General features: G+C 46.5%; 1 protein-coding gene across 2 annotated transcripts in view; it reads right to left on the bottom strand.

Annotated features, from left to right (window-relative positions):
• DZANK1 (double zinc ribbon and ankyrin repeat domains 1) overlaps window positions 1-20,147 on the bottom strand; it is a 304,940-nt gene that overhangs the window by 118,741 nt on the left and 166,052 nt on the right. For both annotated transcript variants that reach the window (XM_029594465.1, XM_029594464.1), the window contains 2 exons: window positions 19,042-19,206; window positions 526-745 (listed from right to left, as the gene is read on the bottom strand). In XM_029594465.1, the coding sequence (XP_029450325.1) occupies window positions 526-745; window positions 19,042-19,206 (385 nt within the window). The remainder of the gene's footprint in view (window positions 1-525; window positions 746-19,041; window positions 19,207-20,147) is intronic.

Below are 20,147 nucleotides of genomic sequence, written 5' to 3'. Positions count from 1 at the left end.
GTCAGGCTAGTGACAGAGCATTTTGGCAGTAGCAGTAAATGCTTCTCACCACTATGATCACCCTGCTTTCTTCTGCTTTGCTTAGTGAGCCGCAGTAGCTGCTGAAGGTTTTGATAGCTGTAATCAGCCCCTCTCTTCCCCACACCCTAACAGCAGGGTTTATGCAGCCCGTGAGAGTCAATTGGTCCTTCTCTTCCCCACCTCTGCTGCACATGCACTGGTTTTAGGCTCCTGCAATGTAGAAATGGCCCTTCTCTGTTGTTTCTCCTCCTGGCCTGCAGCAATTGGGATGAAGTTTCTGGGGCAGCAGTAGGCCCCATTTTTACTCTCCTGGCCTGCGGCAGCAGCTCAACTAATCACAGATGGGACTAGCCCAGCTTAACTTTCTTGCATCCCTTGTGGCGGACCCTCTGGAATGGTCTCGCGGGCCCCTGGGTGACAATGGACTCCAGATTGGGAACTTCTGCTATAAAAGTTGGACTGTGAAACTCATAAACCTTTGCAAAATCCTGAATTAATTCTCACCTCTTCCAGGGCTAATAGCTGTAAGAAGGGGCTTGCGATCACTCATTTTATCCTGTATTTCCTTTTGAGAGACCAACTCCAATTCTTTCTTCTCCATCAGTTTGCTGGATGGGTAGAACAGGCCAATTGTCTGAGTTCCTTTATCTGTTCGTTCTAAGTCTAACCTGGGCTTTGGCAAAGAGAACTGTATGGGCTGCCAAGCAACACGAGACTTTCTGTCCTGTTGGGGAACATCGAGGTTAATTAATTAAAAATAAAATCAATGCATCACTTTAGATTTCAAAAAACACTGAGTCGCTTCCTAACTTCTGCCCCATGATCAAATCCAAACATGAGCCCTGAAAGAATTTTATAAAATCTGTTAAACTTGACAAACCCTAAAAACAGATCTCTTCAATCCAGATTAATATGGCACAGATTCAAGAAATCTATGGCTTACATTACCCTTTATTACATTAGAATTAGAATTTATTTATTTATTTACCGATTTTTATATACAGATGTTTGTTAGGAACATCACATCGGTTTCCATAAAACAATAAAGCAGCCAACATGGCTTTACAGTGAAACTGATGATAAAACTGGGGAGAGGAGTAGGGCGAGGAGAGAGGGGGGAATAAGGTAAGGGTAGAGTTAGAATTAATATTGGATATTATGTACAATCATGAAATGCTAAAGTAACTTTATGTACATTCATTATATGGCATTATGTACAAAAGGAATAGTGAGAGTAAGTACATTTGTAACTGAGTGAACATTCTGTGCAAGGATTTCGGTCGCTAGAAGTGATGAGGGCATTATATACAAACATTGGAAGGCATTATGTAAAGTAACAAATTAAAACTGCGAAAAATTGATTACAATCATTGTGCGTGAGAAGCGGTATGGGGGGAAATGGAGAAGGGGGAGAAAATGTGAGGTGGTAGGGTAAGGAAAATTCCAGGGTTTACCTGGTGGCTGGTGGCATAGTTTACAGGAAAAATGAATTGTCAGGTCCCAAAGTACCTGGTTAACAACAAGCCTGGGTGACCAACTTTTCTTGCAGGACATTTTACATAATTCTCTGTCCACATTTGGGAAAAAATAAAACCCAAAATTCAGATGACCTATCCATGCTGATTAATATACCACTACTTTTGATTGTGCCTATTACCTTAAGGTCCTCAACGGATACATATATCATATAATCTGTCATAGACAGTGGAATGGGTTGGGCCATCTGGGCCATGGCCTGACCAACTTTTGGCAAGGCAGTGTACCTAGGACTTGAACACAGTTTTTTACAACACTAACTGGACACTGCAATCTCCAGTCCAGTAGTGGGGCAGATGGCCATATAACTAAACGCAGCCTATGTGCTTTTCTTATTCATTCGTCCTCTCTGTTGATGGTGCAAACATAAAAGAAGAACACAGGATCAGGAGAAAGCCACATACAGAAAGAGCTCTGCCTGCATAGAGCTTCTATTTCTCAACATGCTGCCTCCCAGTGGGCCTGCCATTATCTCCCATTACCACAGAGTCTTCCGTTGTGGCCCTCAATAAGTTCTGCAATGGATGCAACAGCTCCCTCTGGTAATTGTCCCCTGTTGCTTCTTCTAGTAAAGTTGCCACTATCTTCTGTGGCTTGCCCTGTGGTCTGCCTCCTGCCACAATGTTGTCGGCCCCACAAAGTCTCAGGAGGCAAAGCCGATGTTAGGGGGATGCTGATCAGAGCCGAGGATAGGGAAAGAGAAGAGGGAAGGGAAGAGATAGAAAGAAAGAGGGGCTGGAGGGAGGGGAAGGGAGAGAGAGGTGGAGAGGGGGGAGGTTTAGGGAATATAGGTTCTGGACAGAGGGTGGGTGGCTGGGGAAATGAGAGGGGTGATAAGAGACACTGATGCTGGGCAGAGGGGGAAGGGAAGGGGACAAAGCACAAGGGATGGGGAAGGAAGATTTATGTTGGGGCTCCTGAGCCCTTGTTATTCCTGTGGGGATTGTTATGAACAAACATCTGCTACTCCCTGCAAGAAAAACAATGGCTTGGAGGCCCCCAACATAACATATTGGGGTTGCTGAGTCCCGTTATTGTTGTGAGGGGGTGTTCGGGCTTCTGAGCCCCGTCATTATTCTTGTAGGCAATATTGGGTGTTATGTAAAAGAACATCCCTCACTTTCCCATAAGAACAGTGACTCAGTTTAGTATAGGAGAAAATGTATTTCTGCTTCTAATTCTTCTTGGGATTTCTATATCAATTTTTGTTTGCACATTTCTAATTTGTGGTCAACTATTCTGTACTTTGTGAGGGTCTGTCTGTCTTATGTATATGATCAAGGAGAGGGATTCTACTAGTGTGTGGTTTCTGTGTATAAATCTATAGCAGTCTGGCTTGATTTGTTTTTCCAGTAGGAGGTGTATTGGTGTTCTAGGGCCTGGTGTAATATTTTGAATGCTGCCTTTTCCTAGGTAGAGTTATTACTGTTTGAGTCTTCTGTTCTACTGCACAGAGTGTGACTTTTGTAATTTCATAAGTTTGTGATTAGTGTTGTATGTTAATAATAATCATCTTCTTTATATATTACGCAAAGAATGAATATAAATCAGAATTGCTTACCTGTAACAGGTATTCTCCAAGGACTACAGGATATTAGTCCTCACATATGGGTGACATCTTTTGATGGAGCCTGGCAAGGAAAAACTATGTAAAAGTTTTTAGAACTTTAACTGATCTTGCCCACGGCATGCTATTGTACCACACATCAATATGGGGTCCCTTCATTTTTTTTTTTTTTAGCAAAGAATGAAAAATAAAGTTGAAGAAACCAACTCCACAGGGAGGTGGGTGGGTTTCATAAGGACTACCATTCTATCATCCTTTGAGAACATCTGCTTTTTTTGAGGACAAGTAGGATGACAGTCCTCATATATGGGTAATCCCTAGCTACAGGCTGTCTCTAACGATACAAGGAGTAACAACAAAACAGTGCCAACGGGCATAAGAACAGTGTTTTCATTGGCAACAAGCCTTTTTTTGTATTCTATTCTCAACCTCTGATGGACAAACTGGAACAAAACAATGGGCCCTTGGTGGGAAGGATTTGGGATCTACACCCTAAATACATTTCAAAGAATATATTGGCCAAACTTACTGTCGTGTCAGCTATCCCTATTCAGACAGTAATGAGATGTGAACGAGAGAAGAGAACTCCACATCACAGCCTTGTAGATTTTCTCCATGGGGACTGACCGACAGAATGCGCTTTGATGTGGCTTACCAGATTCAACCCCGTTTGTGCATAACAGAAGGAGATACAATCTGTTAGCCAATTAGAAATAGTCTGTTTGGCAATGGTGATCCCTAGCTTGTTGGCATCAAAAGAAACAAAAATCTGGGTGGACTTACTATGAGCTTCCAGATTGAAGACCAATCCTCTCTTGCTGTCTAGCTTATCCAGTGCTTGTTCACCTTGGTGAGCAAGTGGCCTGGGAAAGAATCTTAGAAGGAAAATTGACTGGTTAATATGGAATTTCAAAACCAACTTAGCCAAGAACTTTGGATAGATGCACCGCGGGAGAGGGCATAGATAGAGGCAGTGGCAGTGGAGGGAGTGGCTGCCTGCCGTAGACCACTTGAAAGGGAGAGGAACTGGTAGCGGATGAGGCGTGAGAGTTGTGGGTGAATTCTGCCCAGGGAAGCAAATTGGCCCAGTCATTTTGCCTGGAGTTGACATAGGCCCGGAGTTATTGCTTAAACATGCGTTTAGTCCTTTCTGACTGCCCATTGGCTTGGGGATGGTAGGCGGTTGTAAAATCCAGAGTGATGTTCAACTTCTTGCAGAGGGGCCTCCAATATTTTGCAGTGAATTGGGTCCCGTGGTTGGTCAGAATGTGATTGGGTAGTCCATGGAGGCGAAAGACATGGCACATGAAAAGCTGGGCTAGCTGAGGGGCTGAAGGAAGGCCGGATAGAGCGACAAAATGTGCCATCTTTGAGAAGCGGTCCACTACCCAGATGGTGGTATTGCCATCTGATGATGGAAGGTCCACAATGAAATCTGTTGAAATGTGGGTCCAGGGCTCGTTAGGGACTGGTAGAGGTTGTAGCAAACCCCAGGGATGGCTGACCAAAGGTTTATGCTGGGCGCAGGTATGGCAAGATTCAACGTAGGAGTGGGTATCCTTTTTCATAGAAACATAGAAACATAGAAATGACGGCAGAAGAAGACCAAACGGCCCATCCAGTCTGCCCAGCAAGCTTCACACATTTTTTTTCTCATACTTATCTGTTTCTCTTAGCTCTTTGGTTCTATTTCCCTTCCACCCCCACCATTAATGTAGAGAGCAGTGATGGAGCTGCATCCAAGTGAAATATCGAGCTTGATTAGTTAGGGGTAGTAGGGGTAGTAACCGCCGCAATAAGCAAGCTACACCCATGCTTATTTGTTTTACCCAGACTATGTTATTCAGCCCTTATTGGTTGTTTTTCTTCTTCCCTGCCGTTGAAGCAGAAAGCTATGCTGGATATGCGTGAAGCATCAGTTTTTCTTCTCCCCTGCCGTTGAAGCAGAGAGCTATGCTGGATATGTGTGAAGTATCAGTTTTTCTTCTCCCCTGCCGTTGAAGCAGAAAGCTATGCTGGATATGCGTGAAGTATCAGTTTTTCTTCTCCCCTGCCGTTGAAGCAGAGAGCTATGCTGGATATGCATTGAAAGTGAAGTATCAGGCTTATTTGGTTTGGGGTAGTAACCACCGTAACAAGCCAGCTACTCCCCGCTTTGTGAGTGCAAATCCTTTTTTCCACATTTCCTCTTGCTGTTGAAGCTTAGAGCGATGTTGGAGTCACAGTAACCATGTGTATGTTTATTGAATAAGGGTATTATCTCCAGGCAGTAGCCGTCATTCTGGCGAGCCACCCACTCTTCATTGACGGCCTCTTGACTTTATGGATCCACAGTGTTTATCCCACGCCCCTTTGAAGTCCTTCACAGTTCTGGTCTTCACCACTTCCTCCAGAAGGGCATTCCAGGCATCCACCACCCTCTCCGTGAAGAAATACTTCCTGACATTGGTTCTGAATCTTCCTCCCTGGAGCTTCAAATCGTGACCCCTGGTTCTGCTGATTTTTTTTCCTACGGAAAAGGTTTGTCGTTGTCTTTGGATCATTAAAACCTTTCAAGTATCTGAAAGTCTGTATCATATGTCCTCTGCTCCTCCTTTCCTCCAGGGTGTACATATTTAGATTCTTCAATCTCTCCTCATAAGTCATTTGATGAAGACCTTCCACCTTTTTGGTCGCCCTTCTCTGGACTGCCTCCATCTTGTCTCTGTCTCTTCGGAGATACGGTCTCCAGAACTGAACACAATACTCCAGGTGAGGTCTCACCAAGGACCTGTACAAGGGGATAATCACTTCCCTTTTCTTACTCGATATTCCTCTCTCTATGCAGCCCAGCATTCTTCTGGCTTTAGCTATTGCCTTGTCACATTGTTTCGCCGACTTCAGATTATTAGACACCATCACCCCAAGGTCTCTCTCCTGCTCCGTGCACATCAGCCTTTCTCCCCCCATGGAATACAGTTCATTTGGATTTCCACTCCCCATATGCATGACTCTGCACTTCTTGGCATTGAATCTCAGCTGCCATATCTTCGACCACTCTTCCATCTTTCTTAAATCCCGTCTCATTCTCTCCATTCCTTCCGGCGTGTCCACTCTGTTGAAGATCTTAGTGTCATCCGCAAAAAGACATACCTTACCTTCTATCCCTTCCGCAATGTCGCTCACAAAGATATTGAAAAGGACCGGTCCCAACACCGATCCCTGCGGTACACCACTTAAAACCGCTCTTTCTTCAGAGAGAGTTCCATTTACCATCACACATTGCCTTCTGTCCGTCAACCAGTTTGCAATCCAGGCCACCACCTTGGCACTCACTCCTAAGCTTCTCATTTTATTCACCAGTCTCCTGTGCGGGACAGTGTCAAAAGCTTTGCTGAAATCCAAGTAGATGACATCGAGTGCTCTTCCTTGATCCAATTTCTTGGTTACCCAGTCTGACAGGATCTTCCAATGGTGAATCCATGCTGCCTCTGGTCCAGCAATTCTCCCGACTGTAGATAGTTCACTATTCTCTCTTTCAACAGTGACTCCATTCCTTTTCCCACCACCGAAGTGAGACTAACCGGTCTGTAGTTACCAGCCTCTTCTCTGTTCCCACTGTTGTGAAGCGGGACCACCACCACTCTCCTCCAATCATTCGGCACCACTCCCATTTCTAGGGATCTATTGAACAGGTCACACAGTGGACCCGCCAGCACATCACATTTCATCTCGGGCCACCAGTAATAGCGTTGAGAGAGGTCAGTGTTCGGGCTTGACTGGGGTGGCCCGCGACCCTAGAGTCATGGGCCCAATAAAGTACCTTGTTACGGAGTTTACTTGGAACTAAGGTCTTCCAGGGAGGAACAGGAGTGGTGGCAGTCAACATGACCTAGAAGGTTCAATGATGTGTTGTGGAGGGTCTGGCACATCCTCGGGGTTAAAAGACTGAGAAAGGGCGTCAGCCCTGATGTTTTTGCTGGCGGGTTGGTAGTGAAGCACAAAATCAAACCTGGTAAAGAGGAGGGCCCAGCGGGCTTGGCAGGGATTGAGACACTGAGCCCGGTGCAGATATTTCAAATTTTTATGATCAGTATAGACGGCGATTTGATGTTGGGCCCCTTCCAACCATGGACGCCATTCTTCAAATGCCAGTTTAATGGCTAGAAGCTCCTTGTCGCCGATGGTGTAATTTTGTTCCGCTGGAGAGAACCGCTGGGAAAAGAAGGAGCATGGATGGAGGGTGTTGTTGACAGAATATTGATTCAAAACCGTCCCTACCCCTTCGGACGAGGCATCTACTTCTACAATGAATGGGCGCCGAGGGTCTGGGTGGCAGAGGCAGGGCTCATGGAGGAAGGCAGTTTTTAAGTCCTGGAAAGCAGTGATGTCCTCGGGAGGCCAGTGCGTGGGGTTGGCCCCTTTGCGGGTTAAGCCCGTGAGGGGGGCTGCCAAAGTGGAGTAGTTGTGAATGAATGACCGGTAGTAGTTTGCGAAGCCGAGGAATCTTTGCAGGGGGCACAGACCCAGAGGGCTGTGGCCATTCACGAATGCATTTAAGCTTTTCTGGGTCCATCCAGAACCCCTGGCTGGACACGATATAGCCCAGAAATGGTACGGTCTTCTTTTCAAAGGAGCACTTTTCTAGCTTCATGGACAGTTGGTTCTCCTGGAGGCATTGAAGAATGCGGGCGATGTCCTGGCAATGAGTTTGGAGATCTCTAGAGAATACAGGATATCATCAAGGTATACTACTACACATTCGTACAGCATGTCCCGGAAGACTTCATTCATCAAATTTTGGAAGGCAGCTAGGGCATTACAGAGGCTGAAAGGCATGATAAGATATTCATAGTGGTCATCCCTGGTGTTAAAGGCCATCTTCCATTCATCACCCTCTCGAATGCGGACCAAGTTGTAAGCCCCCCGGAGATCCAACGTGGAGAATATTTTGGCTCCTTGGAGGCGGTCGAAGAGTTCTGTGATGAGTGGTAGGGGGTAGTGGTCTTTCAGGATGATGGAGTTCAGACCACAATAGTCTATGCAGGGGCGAATCGTACCATCCTTCTTCCCTACAAAGAAAAAGCCTGCTTCTGCAGAGGAGGTGGACCGACGGATGAAGCCCTTGGCCAGATTCTCACGGATGTACTTGGACATAGCTGGGGTTTCTGTGGGAGACAGCGGATAGACTCTGCCCCTTGGGGGCTCCGTATTGGGCTGGAGGTTAATAGAGCAATTGTAGGAGCGGTGAGGTGGCAGGGTATCGGTGGCCTTTTTGGAGAAGACGTCCGAGAAAGATGCATACTGAGGCGGAAGACCTTGAGGGAGAGTCAAGGTCGCAAGGCAGCAATGGGGAGCGACCACTTCTAGGCAGGAGGTGTAACAGGAGTGTAACAGGAGTGTGGCCCAGTCAAATTGGGGAAAGTGCTGTTGCAGCCAGGGCAGACACCAAGAATCACGGGGTGAATGGTTTTGTCGAGGACGTGGAAGGTAATAGATTCCATGTGTAGAGCACTGGTACGGAGCTGGAGCGGAGCAGTAATGTGGTTGACCCTGCCCAGCAGAGGTTCGCCTTGAATGGATGAAAGTACCAGGGGCATTGCAGCACGATAGGTAGGAATCTGGAGGTGTTCCATCAGTTGCTTCAGGATGAAGTTGCCCCCGGCTCCCACCAGGGCCAGGGTGTGAAAGTCGCGGGACCCTATCATAAGGGTTACTGGTAGCATTAGTGGAGGAGCTGGTGAAGTCAGATCTAGGAGCAGACCTCCTTCAGAACCTAGGCGTTGGATTCGGTGGTCCACCTGACTAGCCAAATCGATGAGGCTGTTCAGGTCATCCGGGAGGTCCCTCACCGCCAGCTCGTCTTGGAGTTTTGAGGAGAGATCCTCCAGGAATATGCCGTGGAGACTGTTATCCCCCCAGTTCAGCTCAGCTGCTAGAGTTCGGAATTCCACCGCATACTTGGCCAGGGGCCGGTTGCCCTGGCATAGCTGAAGTAACTCAGAGGCGGCAGCGGGCCTGCGAGAGGGCTCATCGAAGATATGTCAGAAGGCTGCGACAAACTGTTCCAGATTTGCAAGACGGGGGTCCTGACGCTCCCATAGTGGGGAGGCCCATGCCAGGGGTTTCCTGTCCAACAATGAAATAATATAGCTGGTGTTAATCTGATCCGTAGGAAACTAGGCTGGCAGTAGGCTGAATCGGATGTAACACTGATTGAGTGTTGAATTCGTGCCTATTCTCGCCCTCGCTCCACCCTCTCTACCTTGTGGCGACTCCCTTCGGCTATGATGGACAGATGCAGTCGTGGCTTCTCCCTGCCTCTTGGTCCCGGTGTCCCCAGGCTGGCTTGACGCTACGGATCTGCCATGTTCCTGATGATGTAAGGGTGCGCGCTCCAGACTTTGTACCAGCAAGGGCGTGAAACCTCGGGAGCGTCCCCCCGTAGTGACGTCATCCATTTTCACTTTAAAAGGTCTTTGTTTGCTAACCTCAAACGAGTTAGCAAGGAACTCCTCTGGACTTGCTTCGACAGTCCACGCTATTTGCAACAACGATCCGAGTCAGCACTCCACTGCTCGGCCTTTTCAAACTTACCAGGAGTATCCGCTCCTTGGGGGCTCTGCTCTCTCTATTCTTGATTTCAGATTGTTGGACGGGATCCGATACTCGCTCCTCAAGGGCCTACGTTCCTGAAGACTCAGAAGACTCCTACTGCCTGGAGGCGATCGAGACGTGCACGCAGTGAGTCCTATTACAGACAGGAACCGGTACTCGCTCCACGAGGGCCATTGTTCCTAATTGCTAAGACTCCCTTCAATCTAAGACGTTATCACAAGTACAGAGATCGTGAGTTACCATTGCAGACTGCAGATAGGAATCGGTACTCGCTACACGAGGGCCTATGTTCCTAATTCCTTTCTCATACTCTCTTCTTCCTTAGAAGATATCGCATACCTATATCTTATCGATTGTTATTACAGATTAACAGACAGGAACCGGTACTCGCTCCACGAGGGCCTACGTTCCTAAATCTCTTCTAACCTCTCTTCTATCCAGAAGCCACTCCATACACAATTATTGTGAGTTCTATTTCGGACTGCTTACAGAAACCAGTATTCGCCTGCGGCTCCTGTTCCTGAATACTGAGGACACGCTATTGCATATAGAAGACACTACAGAGATCTACAAATGTAAGTGTATCATCTACCACTGGTTATGCCCAGCATACCCTGTCTACTCACTACCTATAGTCTCTCCTTTCAGCTCAGCAACTCAGAAATCGTTGTTCCAGTGTCAGAGGGACTTCAGCCCTGGTGGTTCTACTTCAAGTCTAATAAAGAACTATCTGTGTTTGTCTCAATACTCCAGCCTAGCCGGTGATCCCTCTCAGGATCTCCACTTGAGGGCGCTGTCACCTGCCATCGGCCCAGGGATTCACTATTCTACTGGGTGTCATTCCTACACTAACAAGAGCGGTATTATCATCTGCCACTCTGTGGGAGCCAAACCACATCAGACCATTACTCCTCTCTCTGCGGAAGCTGATCCATATCACATAGCTATCTCCCCATGGGGATCATACAGGTTGCTGATTCATCTTTCTACAGGAACAGGCATAACAGTTGCTAGTCCTTCCCTCTGGAAGAGCAGAGCACTAACAGATTGCTACTCCTTAGTAAGAACCGTAACAGTGTGCTACTTCGCCCCCTGGCAGGGGATCGCTAACAGATTGTAACTCCTTCTTCAACGGGAGTATCCAGCATCTAGAGTCATTACAGATTACTAACTCCTCCCCTCTGGGGAACAGATCTAAAACAGACTGCTTAATCCTCCCCTTTGGGGAGCTGGTCATCAGATTGCTAACTCCACCCTCCTGGCGGGGTGAGCATCAACACTGAGGAATCAGCGGCAGAGCTTTGCTTCCCCAGAGTACCGTGAAGGTGCTGGCAGTTGTGTGGGCATGGCCGGTCCGAGATCGGCCGTGGCTACTGGTACCGGAGGAATGAATGCAGCGGCTCCATCTATCCGATCGGCTAGTTTCTACACGGTCGTCATCAGGGAGTCAATACAGATTTGCTGTTGTTGCAACCGCTGTGCAATTCCGGGAATGGCTTTCAAGCCCGTGGCATCCGCCGGGTCCATGGCCTTGCAAACTGTTGGATTCGTGGACCCTTGGGCCGGCTAGGACAGTTGGTGGCTCACTGAGGAGATACCCAGTGGGTGTCGAAGGCGGGAGGCGGCACAGACAGGAGACCAAGAGATCTTCACCACTGAAGACCCGAGGTCCCCCCAGGAGGAGCCTGTGAGGACCCAGGCCGCTTGGACTTACGAGTGGTCTCCTGCGAGGCGGTATCCAGGGAATGGAGATGAAGAGCTGGAACCAGGAGGCCAACTGGAACTTCACCACTGGAAGCCCGCGGTCCCCCTGAGAGAAGCTTGTGAGGACCCGAGCCGCTTGGACTTAGGCAAGGCCTCCTGGCCTTGTGCGCGCGGCACACCTAGGAGGCGGAGCCTGAACAGACATCGGTGGCATCTCCCCTGCAGAGGGGAGTACTCAACCAGAGGCTCAGTATGTGTACACTAAAGGAGTGATGTTTCTCATACAGAGAACAGGACGCCGCGCCGGAGGCTGCAGGCCCGACCAGGCCTCAGCCACGCTGCCGCTGCAGACAGATACCCGAAGGTAGGTGGGGGGCAGGCCTGCGGACCTCCGCAGGTCGGGCATGCAACACATGTAAAACTGGTGAGCAGAAATACGAACATTTAGTATGGAACCCTGGAATTCCTTTTTCCCCAAATTGTTCTGAAGTCTGGGATCTTTCCCTGGCGAAGTGTTGGAGACTATTCCTGTCTTCCTTGCTCATTTTAATTCTGACTCCACCACAAGTCAGTGGCACTACCCCAAATCCTGGAGTTTCCTGGAATCTATACTTTAAATCTAACTTCCTGACAACTGGGGCATCGGAGATTAGAGTTTCCCACATTCTGATTTGTAATTCTTGTAAGATAGCATGGATTGGTTTCACTGCCAGCTTTGCCATAGTGTTGAATAAATGGAGAAGGCTGAGGACGTCAGTATAAGGGTCCTTGTCCTTATCGACATTAACTCATAGTGCCTTATCCAATTTATCCAGGAACCTGGAATAAGAGGTACTCTGATGGAGACAAATGCTCCGAAGGTTCAGATAGGGGCTCATAAGGGATTCCCTTTGATTCTTCCTCTGATTCTAGAAGAGAGAGGACACTAATGATGAAATTGGTGACTGATGAGGCTTCACTGAAGCAGAAGGATTGACCTTGGCTCTTCAGAGACTTACACAGTTCCTCTATCTTCCAGGCCCTAGACTTCTGAGAGCGTGGAGACATCTGGAAGTCCATATTCAGTCACAGTCCAGCTAGCAAAGTTAGCTGGTTAAACTTATCCAGTTAACCTTGTAGGTATATTCAACAGTGAAACCGCACTATTGAATATAGCTGGCTATCTTAAAGTTAGCCAGCTAACTATAGCTGACTAACTTTTTAGTACAGCTCCGGGAAACTACAGACCGGTTAGCCTGACTTCAGTGCCAGGAAAAATAATGGAAAGTGTTCTAAACATCAAAATCACAGAACATATAGAAAGACATGGTTTAATGGAACAAAGTCAGCATGGCTTTACCCAGGGCAAGTCTTGCCTCACAAATCTGCTTCACTTTTTTGAAGGAGTTAATAAACATGTGGATAAAGGTGAACCGGTAGATATAGTATACTTGGATTTTCAGAAGGCGTTTGACAAAGTTCCTCATGAGAGGCTTCTAGGAAAAGTAAAAAGTCATGGGATAGGTGGCGATGTCCTTTCGTGGATTGCAAACTGGCTAAAAGACAGGAAACAGAGAGTAGGATTAAATGGGCAATTTTCTCAGTGGAAGGGAGTGGATAGTGGAGTGCCTCAGGGATCTGTATTGGGACCCTTACTGTACAATATATTTATAAATGATCTGGAAAGAAATACGACGAGTGAGATAATCAAATTTGCAGATGACACAAAATTGTTCAGAGTAGTTAAATCACAAGCAGATTGTGATAAATTGCAGGAAGACCTTGTGAGACTGGAAAATTGGGCATCCAAATGGCAGATGAAATTTAATGTGGATAAGTGCAAGGTGATGCATATAGGGAAAAATAACCCATGCTATAATTACACGATGTTGGGTTCCATATTAGGTGCTACAACCCAAGAAAGAGATCTAGGTGTCATAGTGGATAACACATTGAAATCGTCGGTTCAGTGTGCTGCGGCAGTCAAAAAAGCAAACAGAATGTTGGGAATTATTAGAAAGGGAATGATGAATAGAGCGGAAAGTGTCATAATGCCTCTGTATCGCTCCATGGTGAGACCGCACCTTGAATACTGTGTACAATTCTGGTCGCCGCATCTCAAGAAAGATATAGTTGCGATGGAGAGGGTGCAGAGAAGGGCTACCAAAATGATAAGGGGAATGGAACAACTCCCCTATGAGGAGAGACTAAAGAGGTTAGGACTTTTCAGCTTGGAGAAGAGACGACTGAGGGGGGATATGATAGAGGTGTTTAAAATCATGAGAGGTCTAGAACGGGTAGATGTGAATCGGTTATTTACTCTTTCGGATAGTAGAAAGACTAGGGGACACTCCATGAAGTTAGCATGGGGCATATTTAAAACTAATCGGAGAAAGTTCTTTTTTACTCAACGCACAATTAAACTCTGGAATTTGTTGCCAGAGAATGTGGTTCGTGCAGTTAGTATAGCTGTGTTTAAAAAAGGATTGGATAAGTTCTTGGAGGAGAAGTCCATTACCTGCTATTAAGTTCACTTAGAGAATAGCCACTGCCATTAGCAATGGTTACATGGAATAGACTTAGTTTTTGGGTACTTGCCAGGTTCTTATGGCCTGGATTGGCCACTGTTGGAAACAGGATGCTGGGCTTGATGGACCCTTGGTCTGACCCAGTATGGCATTTTCTTATGTTCTTATGTTCTTTGGCCCAACAAGACTTAGTTGTCTAAATCATCCAGCTAACTCTGAATATTGGAGATAGCCTGTTAACTTAGCCAGCTAACTCAATTCCTTCCTCGAAACGCCCCTAACTTAGGCCTAGAATCATCAAAATGTAATAAAGCTGAAATATGCCATGGTAGCAGGTGAGATAAAAAAGCGGCATACTTAGGGATATATAGGCTTTACTGCATCGCATAGCAAAGTTGCGCAACATTATTGCATCATGTTAATTTTTTGGTTTATATATATATAGGCTTCCTGCAGCTGCTTCTTTGAGGTTGTATCAGGCATTGGAGAATGGAGAGTGGAGAGGAGGTGAGTAGAGTTAATAGTTGGAGGTGAGAGGAGATATTTAGTGAGTTCTGAGTGCTGTGTCTCCTGTTTAAGTGTTTCTCATCTGTTTCCCTGTACCTTTGTCTTTTGTGTTTTTTGTTGGAGTGAAAGTTTTTGTTAGTTTGTCCAGTTTGTCTGTCTGTCTTTTTGTGTGGAGAAGTGGTGAGGAATTGGAGAGGATGGAGCGTGAAAGGCGTGGGGGGAGAGGAGAGGCATGAGGAGAGGAGGGGGGTGGAGTAGGGACAGGGAAAGAAGTAGAAATAGGGACAAGTGAAGGGATAGGAGGCGGGAGGGGGAAGGGGGAAGGGATAAGCAGGCAAGTGTGGCAGGAGGAGGGCAGCAGGCTAGGGATAGACAGAGAGGACAGAGGGGAGGGGAGTTTGCAGGACAGGTGCAGGAGGGGGAGAAAGAGCGGGGAGTGGGAGTGAGAGTGAAGATAGTAACACCTCTCTGGAAGTGGCAACCCAATCATCTTGCAGTCAGGCAGCAGGGCGGCCTCATCTAAGTTTCTTAAAATTTAGTGTGGAGGACAATGAGATGCTGAACATCGGGATCCTAGAGAACTATAGTCTGCTCTGTGGGAACTGAGCCACAAAGACATCCAGGGCAGCCAAGGGACAGATATGGTGCACCATTGTCCAGGTCATATCCTGGCACAGTGGAATCTGGAGGACTGGAGAGCAGGTGGCCCACAGCTATCGCAATATAAAGGCACAGTTCACGAGCAAGGTAGCAAGCAGGAACAAGAATCGATGACAGACAGTAGGAGGAGCCCCTTGCCCCATCATCCTGACTCCCGTGGATCAGTGCCTGATTAAATGGCTGGGACCGGAAGTATTTGAGGGGATAGAAGAGGCCCTAGACACCATGCGAGATGGGCCTGGTAAGTTTACCTCACCTGTAAATGTCAAGTCTGCTATAGATGTACACAGTTTTTGACATAACATCCTCACTTTGAGAGACTGATGAATTAATGCAACGTGCACATCTTATGCAAACATTACATGTGTACTTCTCAACATTTATATTTTTATCATCTTCGTTTCTACAGCTCTTACCTAGGAAACTGCCGGACCCAGCAATCAAAGCCCCATGACCAGTAGTGCAGCCCCAGGGACCAGCAGTGCAGCAGCAGCAGCTCATGTAGCTCATGTAGCAACCCTCCAATTGGATACACAGACACAATGAAGTAAGGAAGAGGAGGAGGAGCAGCTCCAGCATCCACCAGAAGAGCACTAGCTGCTTGCACTCTTCGGCTCACCCCTGAAACTGGATATGAATCTTACTCTCTCCATCCTCATGCCATGGGACCAAGCTGGTAAGTACCTACCTCGCTCCAGCATACCCTTTCCCCAGCCAGAACCTACACCCAGCCTGATCAGGCCATCAGCCCGGACATACCAGTGTTGGTCCCGCAGACAGTGCCTCAGCCTTCACCTGCAGCACCAGAAGCAGAGGAACAGCAGGTCCACGAAACCACTGACTGCATTAAGAGGAGGCATGGCCTCCAACTGCACCACATATGGGCAGAGCTGGTGTGTCTGAGGAGGGCGGACCACCATTGCCTTGCAGGTGCATTCTGCTGCCGTAATGCAGAGCCTTACCACTGTTGCCATCTCTGTTAACAACCTCACATCTGCTGTCACCCTCCTAATTGAAAGATTGCCTGAGCCTCCACCAGCGCCATCCTCATCCACCCAGGATTCGACACCATGCAGCAGTCCCTGGCTATCAAGATGGCCCAGGGGTAGGCCCTCCTGAAGTATGCCACCTCCAACCAGGACTCTTTCTGGAATTTTTTGTCCTTTGCTTTAAATGACCCCACAGCAATTTTTGCCCCCAAAATAATATCTAAACAGAGATTATTAGTGACAGCTAAATCCAAATAGAGAGATCTAGAAGTTTTTTTTCTTTTTTCTTGAACATTATATAAACCCACAGCAAAATAATAAAACAATGTCAATATCTAGAAAGAGAGAGAGAAATAATAATGAAAGCACAGACAGCAATATATTATTAATAAAAGCCCTCAAAATAATTATAAATTAATAAAACAGTTATTCCTTAGCTGGACACTGGAACAGTCTGTCCTGGCTGAGCACAGCCCACAAAGCTTTTCCATTGCTACACTGCATACAGAGACTGGCTTTTTGCGGTTTCCAGTTCAGTTTCTGTTTATAGTTTATAGTCTCTTTCTTCTGTATTTGGTGAAGTTGAGTCTGTATTCTGAATGTTTAACTAAGGTGGGGTATTCTGTATTTAGAAAAAAAAAAACAAAAAATGAGGAGGGGGGGGGGGGTAGCACAGTAGTTGTTTGCACAGGGCAGTAAAAATGCTAGCACTAGCCCTGGGTCTTCTTGCTCCCTGATTTGCCTTGTGGCCATCAGGCTTTCTTGTCCTCTGCCTTGCCTTGTGGCCTTTGGCTTTCTTGCTCCTTGCCTTACCTTGCTCTGTGGCCTACCTGGCCTTCCATATTGTTATCTAGCTCTGGGGCTTTCTCTGATCTAGCCTTGATCAGTGGCCTTCGGGTCGCCTAGCCTTGCTGCTTTCGGGCTTATATGTCTTGTGTTCTGTATGATCTTTGTTGGTTCTTACCTTGTCTGCCTTGTCTCAGTCCTGCCCTAGTCTATCTTGTTTGAGTCCTGTTCTTGTCTGGTCTTGTCATGCCCTGCACAGTCCAGTCCCTTGAATCCTGTCCATTGCAACCTGTCTGTCCCAGTATCCTGTCCACAGCCCCTGTCTTTATTATTTGTTCCACTGATCCCTGCCTGTCCCATTACCAAGTCCACAGCTCCTTGTCTATTCCAGCTTCTAGTCCTCAGCTCCTTGTCTGTTCTGTATCTAGTCATCACTTATTGCCTGTTCCAATTTGTCTCCGCTCACTAACTCCAGCCTGTGTCTGACTGGCATTGACCAGCTTATCCAACCTGTCCAGCTAAGTCCTACTGACTCTCAGAACCCAAGGGCTCAACTTTCAGGGAAGGGGGCTGGCTAGGACCAAGACAAAACCCAGCTTTCACCATGATGTTCAACTGGCGTACCCAAGTCCTACTGGCCCCCAGAACCCAAGGGTTCAACCTGCGGGGGAGGGGCTGGCTAGCTAGAAGACAGATCCAGCTCCTGCCTTGTGGTCCTAACCTGCTCCTGAGAGAGTGTTCCTAAACCTCACCATTTGTGACAGTAATGTAATGTAAGAAATTGGTGGTGGGAACTAGAGGTGTGGAGGCGGAGTTGAGGGCAGAGATAGGTTTGTTTCTACCTCCCAAATCCTTCTTAAAACCCCCAACCTCTGTCATCTACTCCTCTCTAATACGTTTCTCTTACCTTCCAATCTCACCTCTTTCCCTCTGTCTCTTCTTTCACATCTCCTAGCTGATCCCCTCTCCCACCAGCAACTCGCACATCTCCCAGTCGATCGTCATTCCCCCTCTTTCATCATTCACAGCAAATCTGTCTCCCCTTGATCCATCCCTCAAACTCCTCCTGCATTTGTTCCCTCCTTTAAAATAGGCCCTCCTCCAAAAATCCTCCTCACCAGAGTCAGCAGTAACATTTTCCTTTGAGCCCTGGGATAAAGATGGATGACAACTGGTAGGAAGAGAAGGTAGGCTGATGAAAGAGGCAACATCTCTCTCTCTTTTTGATAGATTCAGTGGTGAATGAAGAAAGCAGGGCAATGGCAATTTCTACCGGCTCACACACACTAAGATCTCTCCTTCTCTTATGGCAATGATGATCTGCAAGTGAAAGCAGCATTACTAATAAAAGTCAGCATGGAGCATCTGAGTCAGTGCAAGCTCAAGGGCCTTGCAATAGTTCCAGTCCCTTCTCACATAGGGTTTCTTATTACCACACAAAATCATGTAAAGGCAGGACCATTGCAAGGCATGTGAGTGTGTGCTGGCTTATAGGCCCCATGCTGAATTCCACACTAATGCTGCTGGTGGTGCTGGAACAGCGCTACTGTTTGAGGCACCTGTGACGCTAGCTCAAGTTTTTGTAACCCCATTTGGGATTCTGACCCACAGTTTGAGAAGTCCTGCCTTAAAAGGAAGAAAAAACATTTCACTGAAGACATCTCCTCTAATCTTGGGGCTTCACTCCTGATGTTGCACTCTAACTGCCTTTTGACTTCTACTGTTCAGGAAGCTTTGGTAGCATGTGCGGCTCCCCTTCTGCCAGGTGAGGTGCATTGCTGGGAATAAACATTGCACTGGAACGCACCAGCCCCCAAATTATTGAAGAAATACCACATTAATGAAAGCTATACTTTTCTTTCTAAATGCTCATAATCCTATATAACATCTCAACTAAGCCAAAGAGAGAGTTAAATAAATCATTTTGCAACAGATTATAAGCTTCTACTTGTAAACTGTATCTTGATTAAATAGTATAATATTTCAATTATACACACATAGTAGGTCAAATGCACAAAAGAAACAGTTGTATTGCCAGGAACAATGCCTTAAACTCATGTGCAGTTTGCAACTCACTGATAGAAACTAACATAAGAGAACATGTCACAATCCTTATCTATGCTACACACAGTCAGAAGTATAATATCCTCCCTGTATTAAGACGTACCTCAGAGAGGGCAAATGCGTCTCCACTGCCCAGGAGCAGATTATTCTGAGACTGGAATCTTGCTGGTGGCTCAAGATAGACACCACATGAGAGACAGAAGCGGGCATAGGGGTGATTGCTGGCATCACACTTGGAGCATATAAGGTAGCTCATGGATGGGCCAGGCTGGAAGAGAAAAGGCATTTCTTCAGCTTCTGTGATCCGTTATACTACAAGACTTGAAAGAAATTGGTCTCTTTAGAAAGACAACTTTCCATTCTTAGAAAAATAAAGATGCTCTTTGTCCAAGGGGAAAAAAAACCAAGAAGGGAAATTAGAAAGTACAGTAATTTTTTTCTAAGACATTTTTCCATAAAGTCTGCTGAACAGCTTCAGCAGAGCAGTACAATCCAGACAAAATCCTTCCTGTTTATAATTGCTGCCAGCATTTCTTATTGTTTGATGGTGTCGCCAGACAGTCTGAAATTTCTCCCATTAACCAGCTAAATTTTGTCTGGCCAAATTGCATCCTGCACAAAATTTAGCCAGACAAAAAAAGCAGCAATTGGGCTGGCCAAAGTTACCAGCTGGTTAAACTGGTTGTCCAAATAGCAAGTTGAAAGTTAACATGAGACCTTTCTCCAGTCAACCTTAGATCAGATACTGAACCTGGACTTACTCGGGCAGAATAGCTGGAAGAAGTTAACCAGACAAAGTTGTATGGTTAACTTTATTCGCACACTTCTGGCTGAATATCAGCCTCTAAGAAACTTTGACAGCGATACTCATCATTTTATTATAAAGCACTGATAACGATAGTATTTGTAGATTACATTATAATAAAGTATATCTATTTTTCTCAAGTTAAAAAGTGCCAGGGAAAGATTCTGCAGCTGCCCCTTCCACTGCATGTGCTGACACTGTCAGAAATACAGGGGGCATTTTATCAGCCATGCAACCAGTCTGATTGCCAGAATGAACCCTTGTGCTTTATAACGGTTTTCTTGATCTTTCACAAGGACCACATCTAGGTTAACATGCCTGCATGTCCTGCCTGCTTTTATTTCGTCCCATGAGCTTTTTCATCTTTCTGTATCCTCCCTTTGTTTTGTTAAGCTAATAAATAA

Source organism: Rhinatrema bivittatum, chromosome 3 (genome assembly GCF_901001135.1).
Source record: "Rhinatrema bivittatum chromosome 3, aRhiBiv1.1, whole genome shotgun sequence".
NCBI classification, from domain to species: domain Eukaryota; kingdom Metazoa; phylum Chordata; class Amphibia; order Gymnophiona; family Rhinatrematidae; genus Rhinatrema; species Rhinatrema bivittatum.
Note: the sequence above shows the minus strand (reverse complement) of the source record. Positions and strands in the feature narration are given on the sequence as shown.